Source organism: Saccoglossus kowalevskii, chromosome 2 (assembly GCF_978046115.1).
Source record: "Saccoglossus kowalevskii chromosome 2, keSacKowa6.1, whole genome shotgun sequence".
Lineage (NCBI taxonomy): Eukaryota > Metazoa > Hemichordata > Enteropneusta > Harrimaniidae > Saccoglossus > Saccoglossus kowalevskii.
In genome coordinates this window covers 33,361,548-33,376,431 of record NC_140642.1, presented here as the reverse complement: position 1 = coordinate 33,376,431, position 14,884 = coordinate 33,361,548, and the positions used below count along the sequence as shown (strand labels likewise).

At 37.6% G+C, this 14,884-nt stretch overlaps 3 protein-coding genes across 3 annotated transcripts; 2 read left to right on the top strand and 1 right to left on the bottom strand.

Moving 5' to 3' along the window:
* Nucleotides 1–3,738, bottom strand: LOC144350320 (R-spondin-3-like). The gene is made up of 4 exons (XM_078008562.2): nucleotides 3,402–3,738; nucleotides 2,053–2,137; nucleotides 1,613–1,674; nucleotides 1–575 (listed from the first exon to the last, which is right to left on the bottom strand). Exons 1-4 carry the CDS (start codon nucleotides 3,499–3,501, stop codon nucleotides 394–396), a joined length of 429 nt encoding a protein of 142 aa, XP_077864688.2. The 5' UTR covers nucleotides 3,502–3,738; the 3' UTR covers nucleotides 1–393.
* Nucleotides 3,739–4,248: 510 nt separating this feature from the next.
* LOC144350405 (uncharacterized) lies at nucleotides 4,249–6,062 on the top strand. Its single transcript, XM_078008589.1, has 2 exons — nucleotides 4,249–4,280; nucleotides 5,282–6,062. Exons 1-2 carry the CDS (start codon nucleotides 4,249–4,251, stop codon nucleotides 6,060–6,062), a joined length of 813 nt encoding a protein of 270 aa, XP_077864715.1.
* Nucleotides 6,063–9,661: 3,599 nt separating this feature from the next.
* On the top strand, nucleotides 9,662–13,053 carry LOC100374056 (uncharacterized). Its single transcript, XM_002730744.2, has 5 exons — nucleotides 9,662–9,912; nucleotides 10,143–10,241; nucleotides 11,673–11,753; nucleotides 11,991–12,117; nucleotides 12,263–13,053. Exons 2-5 carry the CDS (start codon nucleotides 10,187–10,189, stop codon nucleotides 12,348–12,350), a joined length of 351 nt encoding a protein of 116 aa, XP_002730790.1. The 5' UTR covers nucleotides 9,662–9,912; nucleotides 10,143–10,186; the 3' UTR covers nucleotides 12,351–13,053.
* The last annotated feature ends 1,831 nt before the right edge of the window (nucleotides 13,054–14,884 follow it).

Here is a 14,884-nt window from a genome sequence, read left to right as displayed (position 1 = left end):
TAATGTTTCTTATCTGATATTTTTTTGGTATTTTTTCCTGTCTTACAAGATTGATTGTAGTTCACCTTGTTCACATGGCAGGCTAGCTCAGTAGAAACAAATACATGTAGTGGGGTAACCTGGTGCAGTTGCTGTATGCCACAATACTATCAAAATCTGTGACAGACTTGTTTACATTTAGCTATTCATTACAATCAGTTGACTTTAGGAAACAACAAAAGTCTTAGTTGACTAAGTTTCTGATACCTAGCATGTATACAAGGGATTATTAAAGTTATAATAATAAAGACTCCCACATCCATGATAAAGAGTTCCTAGGCCTAATAGTCTTGCAGGATATTGTTATTCAATGCACCAATGCCAAAGTTCTAACCAGACCAGTAAAATATCCCTTTAGTAATTGTTGTCTTGATTACTCAGACAAATAGATCCAAATCCTGAATACAGGACTTCTTCAGTAGACGATGGACACTTATCAACACATCGTACGTCATGTAGTTTGTATGGGTATTTACATCGTCTACATTCATAGGCGTTCTTGCAGCTGGCACATTGTGGCTGGTACAAAGCACATTCTGAAATCGAATAAATATGTGGAAGATAGTTACAAAATACTGAGACAATCATTTGTGTTCTCTCACTCAAGTTGCTTCAGCTAGAGATTTGAAATTGGACAGTGGCCTCTGTATAAAAGAAACAAAACTTTCTGATAACTACTCTCCCCCTGATACTGGTACTTGTAAAAGTGGTAGGGATGTGCTGCAAGATCTCCAGACCCCACCAAACCCTTTTACAGACATTACAAAATGTACTGTAAAATACTTTATTTTTGTCTGGAATTGATTTTCGCTATATATATTTTTTTCTATATTTTACATGGAGTATACTCAAACATGGGTGGTGAATTACTTGAGCCATTTCCCTGTCAGAATTAACGATAAATTTTACGACTTGGACGATCAATCAAAAACGCATTCTGGATATTTAAAATAAAGACAAGTTTTACAAAGTTTGTATAATAAGCTTTCAGAAAATATATAACATGTTGGATATATAATACGATCTTCATTGTCTAATTACTCAATTAAAAAGCAAGCCAAATAAACTGCATCTCTACCTTAAGCGATCTTTGGGCTTTGTAATTATAATTTCAGTAATGAATGCTGTAATTTTTCACTCCTTTCCAGACACCTTTGATCAAAAAGGGATTCCATTCCAGACACTGGCTAAAAAGGGATTCCCTTCTGGCGGCACGTATGTATACAACTTTTCGAATGAAAGTAGCCACCCTCCCCGTATTTACCACAGTGCTGAGAGTGTACTGGGTCATAATAATAACATGGTATACTTGATATTTGTGAATGAGTCCGATATGATATTAAAAATCCTTGAGATATTGTCCTGCCCATGCCTGTGTGTGAATGTGCACAAATTTGTCCATTTAAAAAACGAATGTCTGAAATCAAACCGAATTGTGTATCTGAAAATTGCGTGCGTGCTGAACATGTTAGTTAAGCAGTTCATTTACATAATAAACGAGTTTTTGTTCGTGCACCTCTAAACTTTAGTGCTACGTATTCTGGGTAAAATAAATGTTGTGTGTATGTTGTACCTGTGCACAGTCCATAGTATGCGAAGTAACCAATAGGGCAATTTCCCAGACAGACGCCGTACCTACAACAGAAATATCTCTTAGGAATTATACTGCGTTATTCTCCAATTAAACAAATATACCAGAGGGCGACATTCAATCGTTCTGAGGCACGTTGTGCATTCCACTTCTACAATATACATACTGTTCAAGCATATGTCAGTGTAACTGTGTTTTTCAATTACCAAAATAATCGGGGTGAGAATAAAAACGAAGGCAAGGTCGCCCGTCGTGTATATAAATCATGCAACTGAAGTGGCATTTAAGTGGAAAGGAAAGTGACTCTGTGTGAAAACACCAGTCTGAGTTCGAAGCATTTCCGTTCTGCAGTGTGGTCTTTGGAAATCTGCCAAACTTGTCATATTATCATCATCATCATCACCATCATCATCAATACTCACCCCCATATTTTGTGTAGAAAGTGTCCGTCAATGCACGATTCACATCCATCGCGATGCGTACATCTTCGACATGGCCATTGACACTCTAAACAAGAAAAGAAATTTCAAGGAGTTCAAATGTGAAAGGATCAAACAGACTCAAATTTACCAGATTTGTAAATTCTTTGTGAACACATAATGAGATTGACAGGCATAATTTATAGTATGCCTTCATTCATTCATCCACTCGAACTGTCACCCTAACGACGGACACCATAGTAATTGTGACGTCTAATGACATAGCATAGCGAACAAGTGGTAAATACTATTACATTACAAACAAAAAATGCTTTCCGCAAAATGAAATACCACATGGATACTATGCGTAATATTATGCCGGGTTCGGCAAGCGATGGGAGAAATTTCTTGTCATCAGCTACAACACGTATATCGCTTTATATACATATCTAAATATTATTCGCAAAATTATTCGTTGCGTAATCTTCTTCTTTGTACACAATGTAGTTGTCTCACTCAGGCTTTCCCCATCATAAGTCGAATGTGTATTATGCATGAACCCCATGAAGGTCAGACATCTTGGCACTTTCTCTGCTTTCTAGGGTATTGTTGTCCCGCAATTATTTTTTTCAATATCATCAAATTATGTCATTACCTCCATGTTCGTCATGTTAATCGGATTTCGAGCCTCAATGTCAACCACCCAAAAAAAGTACATATGTGAGACATTTATCGTGACGCATTAAGCCATACTCATTTTAGCAGTACAAGAAACAAGTTCCACAGTGTTTTTTTGACGGAAAGGAACTATATGTGCTTGTTCTGCGCTCGCATATTTCGTATGAAGCAAGTTATAGAAGGCATTTCAACTGAAATGAAACGGGGCGGCGAAGAACAAAACACATATTTCCACACGTCGCCATACTATCCAGACACATGCACCAGACACGCTATAATATCCTTGGCTGTACATTTTGATGACTCTTAATTTAACGACGTGTTTGGCGTTAAATCTTCCCAAATAGCTATCTCTGCATTCGTTGCGCATTGTCATTTTAAGGTTTAAAAGTTTGAAATTCGAAAAAAAGACGCAGTAATTATGACTTCATGATTTATCAGCGCTTATTGCATTTGAAACCAACCAAAAATACTTTCCCAAATAACGGCAATAGATGTTCTATTCGATTCTGGTAAATACCTATATTTAATAAATGCCTCTTATAAAGAGGTCCTTAACTTCTCGGCTTCCGTAATTCGTTACTTCTACGTCAGTAAGTAGGAGAACGCCTGTCAAAGCCAAGCAATAAAACATATTGAATTCATACGAGAATTAAAATATTCCGCATACTTACGCCATTGGTTAAGCTGTGTTTCCTCTCTCGTCGTCAGAACACATTGGCAACTAACACTAAAGACAACGAATACAAAGAAATACGTAGACGAAAACGCCATATTTGTGTTGTATACCGGCTATACGTGAAAGAATTGACGATTACAGAAGACTGAATGCCGGAAAGTATGATGGTTTGCAGATTTAACACTGGTCGGTCGGTTGGTTGGATGGCTGTATAAACACTGGAATAGACAATCCACCGTGTCAGACTACTAAGTTACGAAACAATATACCAACACGAATTTGCATATGATACTTCAGCTCTCCAAGAGCGCCAGGATCTTTGCCAGGAAATCGTGACCGTTGTCAAGAGAAATGAAGAATACGCGTGGACTGAGCTGCGTGAAACTTTTGCAGAACACGTTTATTGGTTTCACGACGTTAAAGTCATTATACTTGTCACATTTGGGACGTCACTGCTGAAAACAATACCACAGCCTCGTAGTGGTGTGAAAATAGCGAGAAGCAAACCACATTATTTTGGAAGAAAATGTAACAAAAGTTCTACCTAGTTATACGAGTTTATCTACATATTTACAAAATGTGTGACATGTTATTTACCAAGGTAGTATTAATAGTCGTCACATCTTTTGCCCGCAGTGCATTTTTGTACGGTCTAGCAGTCATTGCGATATGGACCCCAATTACTAACGATATTATGTCAGACGAACGTTAATTAAATTGGAGACAGCATGAGCACATATCTGCATGTACAACTGAAGCTGTTATATCTTGCAACACTGACAAATCTCGTAAATTTATATTATCAACTACCATATGTTAATTGCGGCAGAGGCCCTCATTAAATGGCATCAACATCTAAATTAATGCGAACAGGGTACAATTCGCCAACCTTTGAAAGCGACTCGTCGAAGAGGGCCACGGTACAGACTTAGTCCGATAAAGAATACCCCCCCCCCCCCAATACGCCATTATGAATTAGTTACATTACAGTTAGATTGTAAGCACAGATGCATTTCAAGAAATGGACACGCTACAACTATGTTTGGGTCATGGACTGTGGCTATATATTGCTAGTTGTTAATTACAGCTGACAATGGTGTAGTCTGTAGGCGTGAATAAGCCCTCGCCGGCCGAACGGCATCAGACCTCACCGCCGACAAGAAATCGTCGGGGAAGTGAAAAACTACATCGTTCTGTCAGGCGTGTGTTGGGTTTGGAGCACCGAGGAGGGCGCAACGCACGCGACCTCGCCAGGCTAGCAATGGTGGTGCAAACAATATTGTTTAAAGCCCAGGGCACGTGGGATATTTTAAAACTAAATATCTACACACAGAAATAGAAGCTATAATATTTTGTACTTGTATATTATTAACAAGGGAATTTGTCTGGATTTTGTAAAAACTGTTGTGGCAACTGTTGACCAATATGTGTATACTAGTATATGCGTCACAATTTACTTTATTTTGATAATACCATCACCTTTATTTAGTAGATACTCTTACTATAAACATCATAATGTTTTCTGCATTTTGATCATTACATTTTATAATTCGTTTGCTATTGTAATTTCCAATTTGCTTCCCAATGGCATACACAATAGCAACATTTGTACAGTCACTGGGTGTCAACCGATGAATGGATGAAATATGTGTTGATCAAAAACGTGCAAAGACTGTACGTACTCAGTCTAGTATTAATTCAAACCCATGTGCGCTGGTTATTGCGAACGAATTATGTTGATTGCTGTCAAAACAACGATTTTTCCATTTTTAAAAACCATATCCTCTTTTATTTAAACATATTTATGGTAGAGTGTGATAGCCACTGTTGTGAAAAAAAAAGAGTAAATGATTTCTTTCATCTATAATTAAGTAGGACTGCAAATTCCCGAATCACGACAGATGCACGCGTAATCAACCTAGCAACGGCTGAGGTTAGGACAAAATACGCCCTGATTGCCGATAAAGCAGATAGAAGCGAAATACATACAGTCGTAGCGGAAACTGAAGATTATACCGACGATATATTTGCCAAGAAATTCCAAATTTGCAGATTCATCGAGAGAAATACGCCAGATATCACCCGCCAACGAAATACTCGAGAACATGTTGCCGTGACAACAAATTCTTCCTCCGTTAACCTACCGAAACTCGAACTTCCGATGTTCAGCGGCGATGTTATGAAATGGAAGAGTTTTGAAGACGCTTTTATCGCCGCTGTGGACAACAATATACACCTTAGTGCGGTTCAGAAGTTCCAATATCTTCGCGCCAAACTGTCCGGTGACGCCGCACTGACAATTGAAGGACTACAGTTAAGTAATGATAACTATACGCATGCACTCGAACTTTTACGTAAACGATACGGCCAAGAACACAAAATTACCTCAGCGTATATGAAGTCATTGTGCGAGTTACCAAAACCGATAAATACCCGAGATAGTCTCCGTACCTTTTACGACAATTTAGAAAGTAGCATACGCGGACTGGAAGCGTTAGGGAAAACGGAGAACTCCTATGGTGATTTGCTTACGCCACTCATTATGGAAAACTTCCTGGGAACGTTCGGAAACAGATGGCACGGGACCATGGCGATAATGAATGGACACTTCCCGACCTACGCAAAGCTTTGTAAAAAGATCCTATACCCCACATAAACAACATTGAACTGGCAACCCCGGAAGATGAAAGTGGCATATTTTAAACATTTTTTGAAAAATCTCGGGTAAGTTATAAAAAGCAATAGAAGGATTTTTTGCAGAGAAAATGAAATGAAAAGTGAGACTGAGTAAATATGACCAAGACATAGTTTTTCAACCAAAAAGCTACTCATAAATACGAAAATACCCCGTTCTGCGACTCTTCCAGTTTGGAATGTTAGCGAACTCTGTCTTACCTTCCGGTTTGTTGACCTCGGATTAAAATGCACATTGCGCAAGCGCACAGACGATAAACGTGCAAACTCTATCAATTCGGGAATCTGGAATTGGTTGCAAGTTTAGGACTTTGTAGTATACCGGTGTCAACCATATATATAAATGGTTTTCATTGCACCTCAGAAGTAAAAATTGTCATTTTTGCATTTTTATATTTTTCTACCAAATGCTCAACTGAATTCTTCGTAAATTTTTATACAATTTATCACCACAAGAGTAGCTTACAAATGTTATATATAACCTTTTGACCCCAAAAAGGAAACAAAAAATATCATTTTATTTTAAACCAAAATATTTTATTTATTTTACCTTTTTGGCAAAATCTTTACTTGTATCTTTGCAACATTGTAATTTGTTTTATCATAATTATATACACGAGTGAATCACACTGGAATTCTGAAATAATTCACATAACTATTTCTCAAGTTATGGGTGAAATCATTTTCTTATTTTTTGCAAGTGATGTTGTGATGTCATAATTCACCCACAATTCTTTGCTGGGAGACCAACGAGGTGGTCAACGCATAATATGTATACATATAGAACAAAAAGTGATAGAAAAGCAGTAGATTGCTTTCCCGGTATGTGTGCAGCTCTCCCATTGTTGTTAGCCTAGACCTTCAGGCATGCCGTCTCCTTACATTACAAACAGTTGGTTTGAAAATAAGAAAATTTAGAACATTTCTACGTACGCATGTGTCCACAAGCTCTGCTTGAAATGTTCTTTTCGTACTTGTAATCTTTTAGTGTTTGACCTTTGAACCTAAAAAAAGGCGTGTCGCTCTGAAATTAAGATTACCTTCGTACTTTGCATCAGGAATTCAGTATACGTTTATGTACAGACTGTTATGACCACGTGATACTGGATACCAGGGATCGTGACGCATTCATTGTCGTCCTCCGTTCCCTCTAAGCATAAGTGGTGCTAAGCAACTATTGTTATTTTCTTTAAGAAAGTTTTAATTTTACATGCATGACATTGCGATAAAGATTGATCAGATGACATTTCGCTGCGCATCTGTGTACACAGCACGCATCACCTGCGGAATTGATATTCGAACAGCCAGTTACATCGTGAAAATAAGGAGGAATCTATTTGGCTTCGGAGTACGTTTGAAGTTGGTTTATTTAGGGCATTCGTTCATAATGTCTATACGAATACAAGTGACCGTGTAGTTTACAATAACCATATGAACACAAATGTGTGGTTCACAATCTCCATATGAATACAAGTGTGTGGTTCACAATCTCCATATGAATACAAGTGACCGTGTGTTTCACAATCTCCTTATGAATACAAGTGACTGCGTGGTTTACAATTTCCATATGAATACAAGTGTCCGGGTGGTTTACAATTTCCATATGAATACAAGTGTGTGGTTCACAATCTCCATATGAATACAAGTGACCGTGTGTTTCACAATCTCCATATGGATACAAGTGAATATGTGGTTCACAATCTCCATGTGAATAAAGGTGGCCGTGTGGTTCACAATCTCCATATGAATACAAGTGTCCGTGTGGTTTACAATTTCCATATGAATACAAGTGACTGCGTGGTTTACAATTTCCATATGAATACAAGTGTCCGGGAGGTTTTCAATTTCCATATGAATACAAGTGTGGTTCACAATCTCCATATGAATACAAGTGACCGTGTGTTTCACAATCTCCATATGAATACAAGTGACCGTGTGGTTTACAATTTCCATATGAATACAAGTGGTCGTGTGGTTCACAATCTCCATATGAATACAAGTGTCCGTGTGGTTTACAATTTCCATATGAATACAAGTGTGTGGTTCATAATCTCCATATGAATAAAAGTGACCGTGTGTTTCACAATCTCCATATGAATACAAGTGAATGCGTGGTTCACAATCTCCATATGAATACAAGTGACCGTGTGTTTCACAATCTCCATATGAATACAAGTGACCGTGTGGTTTACAATTTCCATATGAATACAAGTGGTCGTGTGGTTCACAATCTCCATATGAATACAAATGTCCGTGTAGTTTACAATTTCCATATGAATACAAGTGTGTGGTTCATAATCTCCATATGAATAAAAGTGACCGTGTGTTTCACAATCTCCATATGAATACAAGTGAATGCGTGGTTCACAATCTCCATATGAATACAAGTGACCGTGTGGTTTACAATCTCCACATGAATACAAGTGTCCGTGTGGTTCACACTCTCCATATGAATACAAGTGATCGTGTAGTTCACACTCTCCATATGAATACAAGTGACCGTGTGGTTCACACTCTCCATATGAATACAAGTGACCGTGTGGTTCACAATTACCATATGAATACAAGCGACCGAGTGGTTCACAATTACCATATGGATACAAGTGTCCGTGTGGTTTACATATGCATGCGAGTGTGGCAGTTCATTAACTCCATATGAACAAAGACAGATATGCCTTTGCGGTAACGGGATATGCCCGGTGAAAGATGTGGGTCAGCGACGAGAAGTTTAGGAGTATGCAGCATAACCTTCTTAAATTTATAAGTCGTCTATGAACAGCTGTTTTCTAATCCGTATTTGCCCTCCTGGCACAATACAACTATTTCTAATTATTGAGTGACTTACACATATTGACCACCCTTCCCTTTTAGCTGTTATCAAGATCGTTCGCGGTGTTCGACCTATAAAACAGAGACAAAAATGTATTACAATGTATTATGGCCATTTAAAAAAAAGCATTAATTCGTTGAAAAAATATTATCCATCAGATGGACAATATGTAGTGGCTAGTGGTAAGATGGCTACTTCAAGTTGTCAGTTGACAAATTATTTTAAAATTCAGATCATCTCAATTTCATAATAATTTATGGCAACTTAGCGTACCCGTCTCATAACTATATATGGTGTTTTCAATATAGGTAACAACCGTGGCAATTTGTACTGATACCTATGGTTAATCGCCCTCCCCTTTTAGGGATGAATGGAAGTAGTATGACCATTTTGTTATGCGCGATTTGTGAACAACGACATAAAATCAAACCACATTGTTCAATCATAGAAATCCGATGAACTATTTTATTGGCAACCAACTACCTGTGTAAGTTACTCAGATATTCAATACATTAATAGCGAGAAATTTCGCCTCTTTTATTTTCAACATAATTCTATCGCGTTTCAAAACTTGCATAACAAATGAAAGTGGTTTGCCATAAATAGTATTGTCTTTGTCTACTGTCTAAAGATATGCAGTTCAACTGCGACGCCCCTTTAAAACAGACCAATGTATAGATGTCGCCATGCATATATAAATAGTAGTTAACGCCAAACAATAGAACGGATAGTTTTTGTCACCTTGCTCCGAGAGGTCAAAGTAGTTGTCTTAAACGAACCACGGACACCACAGAGACAAAGATATTGGCAGAAGTCGTACCGTGATTTACTCAGTGCGCTGCGAAGTGCATATTACTCGGGATTCCATTTAACCGTGTGGTGTACAATTTAGTTTTATCGCTGTGTTTACACTTTCAAAAGCTAGTGTCTCTGACAGTTTTCTTAGTGTGGGAGTCAACAAGTGGCCATTTTGAAAACTAAGGTATGTACGACACGTTCAATGAAGTACGTTGACTTTTACAAATCGATAAGACTATTGTAGACGATAAGAACTTTTATTGCGAAGAGAATACACTGTGATATATTGAATGCGGACTAATTGGACAATAGTTAGTGGTGTTAAGGTGTGCGTCGAAAAGAAAGTGAACCTTGACCTAATTGGCTCCTGTACCAAACTTACTTTTAACTTATTAATCGTTGTCGTTTTTACAGATTATTTATTCCATCGCAGCTGATATATAAAGAAGACCGGAACTATGTTGAAACTACATACTATACTGGTATTTCTATTTGTGCTTTTACTTTCTCAGGGTAAGTTGAAATCAAATGCGAATTTTATTACCACCAAAACAATTTGCATATGAACGAATGTGTTGTGTTATTTACTGCGTTTGTCCTCCTTGCCGAACTTTCATTTGGCAATGATTTTCACTTGTTTTGTTGTGAAATCGCTTTTTGTGATCTGTAGTGAATTCTCCTACATAACGTGTAAATTGTCGTCGTTTGGTGTCAATGTTCCGTGTTTTACGATGCGTTCATTCAACCATTTACGAGTGTTATGTCGATCTTGTACGTTTGCCGAAAAGAAAGAGAGCAGTCGTAGGACAATGACGCGACGCCACGATGAAATGTACATTGTTAGAAACTGTTTAGATTATAAATTACAACACTCTTTACCAGTGTTACCGCGAATTTATAAACCGTGTTATAACGTTTTTATAAAAAGTGATGTTTATATAGGCGAACCTTTATATTTCCATGGGAAAGTATTAGATCTGACATATAGTATTTTTTGTGGTAGATTGTGGTAACCTTGTCCCGTCTCTGGCCTTTGGAAACAATTGGCCACTCCTTCAATGTACGCTAGTTGGCAGCGCATGCACCGAAATAGAACAAGTCTTTGTCCGGCTATGTTTGTACATGTACAAAGGTCGAGTAACGAGACCGTAACAATATATTACCAGGTGGTCACGTATGCCCCTGTTAGTTATTTGACTACTCACGTTGCTCTCAGCAACTACAACACGGCAAGAGGTAGTACCTCTTGGGTAGACATGATCCATTAGGTGGCCATATTAATAATTACGGATATTGGGGTTGGTAGTCATTCGATTACGCAACATAACGCATGGTCGCCTCTAATTTTGAGGAAACTGGGATATTCATATTTACTGATTATCTGATAATTATCGACGTTATAGATGAGTATTAGACATAGTATTCAATATGTGTTCGACTTTGGTTTTCTTGGTGTCCAGTGGCGGATCTAGGGAGGGGGGGGGTGCCCCTCAAACGCATGACCCTGACGATTCATATCATCTGGATTACGCATAGCTTCTCTGCGATTTACGCTCCGTATATTTTAAGCGAAGCTTGGACCCCCCCCCCCAATACAATTTGCTGGATCCGCCACTGTTTCCCGATAATTTTCGAAAATTTAGACAGCGGCATTTGAGTCAGACTTTATTTTTTTTTGAAGACAGGATTATCAGACCCCCATCACAATCTATCTAATGTCAATCTAATGTATATCTAAACAGATAATTATCAGATAATTGTATGATAGTTCAAGACTAAAAAAACAATATCAGACTCGATAATTATCGATTTTTTAGATTGAATTCGATAATTTGTAGTTATCTGGTTTGAAAATATTTTAAAATCGTCGCACTGTTGGTTTTGTCCAATACTTATCTTAAGACCGTCTATTACAACAATAATAGTACATGTTCAACTTCCCAGATCATCTTGGAGTTGTCTCAACAACCGACGATCCAAGCGCTGAGACAACATTAGATCCTGAAGTCGAAGCAGAAAATGAAGGTAAGTATGAGAGTTTACAGAGTAACCCCAAATACTTTCCAGTTTGATGAAAAGTTTTCTTGACAAATTCAACGCTGTGGTAGACATGTCGAATATCTTCAATTGAATTAAAGGGACGAGGCCGCCAACAACAACTCGAATAAAATCCAGCTACCAGTCAGTAGTTGCATTCTTTTACATGTAATTTTTATTATGAAATTTGTCAGTGAATTTAATGTATCGTGGTTTTTATTTTAGATGTCAGCTTAGCCGTTATATTGGCTGCCTTTTTCTACGCACTGCTTATCGTTAGTGTTACCATTATTCTTGTGGCGTGTGTTTTCTGTAAGTGTTGTCCCAAAGGAAAACAACAAGACACAGAAGCGTAAGTATCGACGTATTCTGTTCTGTAACACAGTCTACGATAATATCTGAGTACAACTGTCTTTATCAGCTATATAATTATGGCGCATGGTTTTGTCAATTTTAGTTTAAGTTTGTACATAAATACATTTCTTTTCAATGTACAGGCTCGAAGTTCAAGAAAAGTCCGACCACAAACTGGATGGCATCAACAACCCTGGAGCAAATGTACAAAACGACAACACGCCATTATAAGAGGCAAAACGATGTGACAGGCAACTACATGTACGTGCAGCGTCAATGTAGCTTGGGAAGACGTGTTGTAAACATCGGACACCGTTGGTGGCTAAGTTTCCTTTATATATAGGAAATTGTGACCTATATTATTTTACATGATTTTAAAGCGTGTCACCGTGGTATATGTTTGTATCTTGTTTGCCGACCGTTTCTCTTTCTGCTGTATTTGGATCTCAAACACGCAAAGAGTTTTACTGATCTTCTCTATTCTGAAATTACATGACTATCATTGAAGTCCGACCGTAGACCACTGGTATATGGCCGATCTTGCCCAAACGTGTATAAACTAATTGTCTATCAATGGTTGAATGTGATCAATTACGGCGACGCCATGTTCTTTAAAACTACTCGCCATCACTATAGCAACAACGTACCTTGTTGAAACAGGGAGTGGCTTTGATCGCTTCTAATAAATAATGGAGTACGTGATTACTGATTACTATGACGTCAGACGTACTTAGAAGCAACAATAAAAACGACCAAAGCCTCGTATTTTGATCAGACCCCTGTAATTATTAAAAATGCCTGCCGACTGTATTTAATTCGATCTCATCCCAACACCATAATCAGGCAGTATTAACAAATATTGGGTTTTATTGGTATTGTTTTTTTTATTACAAACTATTAATTTTTATTAAATAAAATAAATTGTGTTCACTAATCTTTCTTGTTGTCAACGTATGGGATTGTCTGAAGCTCAAATGCTCGGTAAATATATGAGAACCAATTTTATCAATGTTATGCTTGTCACTGTTCACGTGACTAGAGCCACCAACTTACTGTATATATATATTGAAGCTGCAGAGGGCAGTATAGTACTAAAGTTCCGTGTCAGAAATTTGCCGAGAGGGGTATGATGACGGGCTCTAGGGTTCCCAGCTGTTTCTGTAAACCATATTGACATACACAACGAGTGTCAAATATATTGGTGCTTAAATCAAGAAAAGGAGTTTATTTTAAAGGGCGGTAGTCGTCACGCCACGCATGCGCGAGATATATGGGTCTCATGAGGAGGCAAGGAGGTAGCTGGTACAGTTTTACGAGAAATAAAAAAGGCTTTTTACAATGTACAAGAAAAAAAGACGTTTTTACAGTTTACAGTGAAAATTGAATTTTGCAGTGAATTGTCATCTAGTCGTTTTACAGTTTCGAAATGTAATTTTCTTGAATTATTCTTTACGACTTTTTTATTTGGATGTAAATTCTTGTACGTACCGAGAAAAATGACAATTTTTTACAGTGTACGAAAAAAATATTTGATTGATTACGTTGTACGTCTAGCCTGTGAATACAGAATTACGGAATTTATTTTTTCAATTTACGTTGTACGAACAAAAAAATATTGCAATTACGTTGAACGAAAATAACCCGTGACCCCTCTACACAAAGATGGCGACTTTGACTGTTGCCCAGAACAAGGATTACAAACTGAGACGATTCCAAGTTTTAATAAGGCAATTTTAGGTGATTGGAATGTATCGAAGGAGTCACCGGCGGAATTAGTGCAAGTCGCGCCCGGGTCTAATCTCATACTTTTGATTTCCATTTGAAGAGCACATTGGATTGTGGGAAAATCAATGTTTATCAACACAAATGTCGCACATGCGCACCACCCTGAACACGTGTCACGGGTATATTTTCAGACAAAGAGTCCATATTAAATTGAACACATCGGGAAAGAACATGTCAGAGAATAATACAAAGCAAATTAAATTGCTTCTTGTACAAGTCTAGTGAAAATATTAATTATTATATCATATTATAGTCAGTGAATTTCAGGAATTCATTGAGGCAAACCTTCAATACATTTAAACACAAACATTCTGTGTGAGCATTAACAAGTATTGACTCGGTGAAATACAAACAGGGTCCTGGCTCTGTGATCCACGTGATCCAAGAAAAGCCTGCGAAAAGCGTTGTTATAATAAACTCTCAGAAAATTCAGATTTCATTTACATTGGGAGCAACATAGTTGACAATAGTACAAGCTGTATTCCCTATGTACGCGAATTGTTTAACAGAAATAAAAACTTACGAAACATCACTGAGTTTGATACGACAGGAAAAACACATTCGGTCTTACTCAGTAGTTACAAATAATGCAATGTTCAGTGGCGTAACGATCATTAGACACGAATATGTTTTCTAAGATCACCCGATAGAGGGCGCAATAACATACACTTCGTTGGCATAACTTGAGTTAACGAGTGACGCTGAATCATCAGAGCATTCAGTTTGTGTGTTACGGAGCTGTACATTTGATTCATCGATGTAAACATTAAATAACTTTGAATGCAGGAAACACAACTCTACCTGCATTAGTTACGTATAACAAACGAGAAGTAAAAACTTTATCGCTTAACTGAATAAAGTGGCAAATTATACCAGTTGATCAGCAAAAGGATAGTATATACAAAACTGTTAATTATAATAAATTTATGAAACAACGCCCAGTGATTAACCCCACCAAATGCTTGAGAAGCACCAGGGAA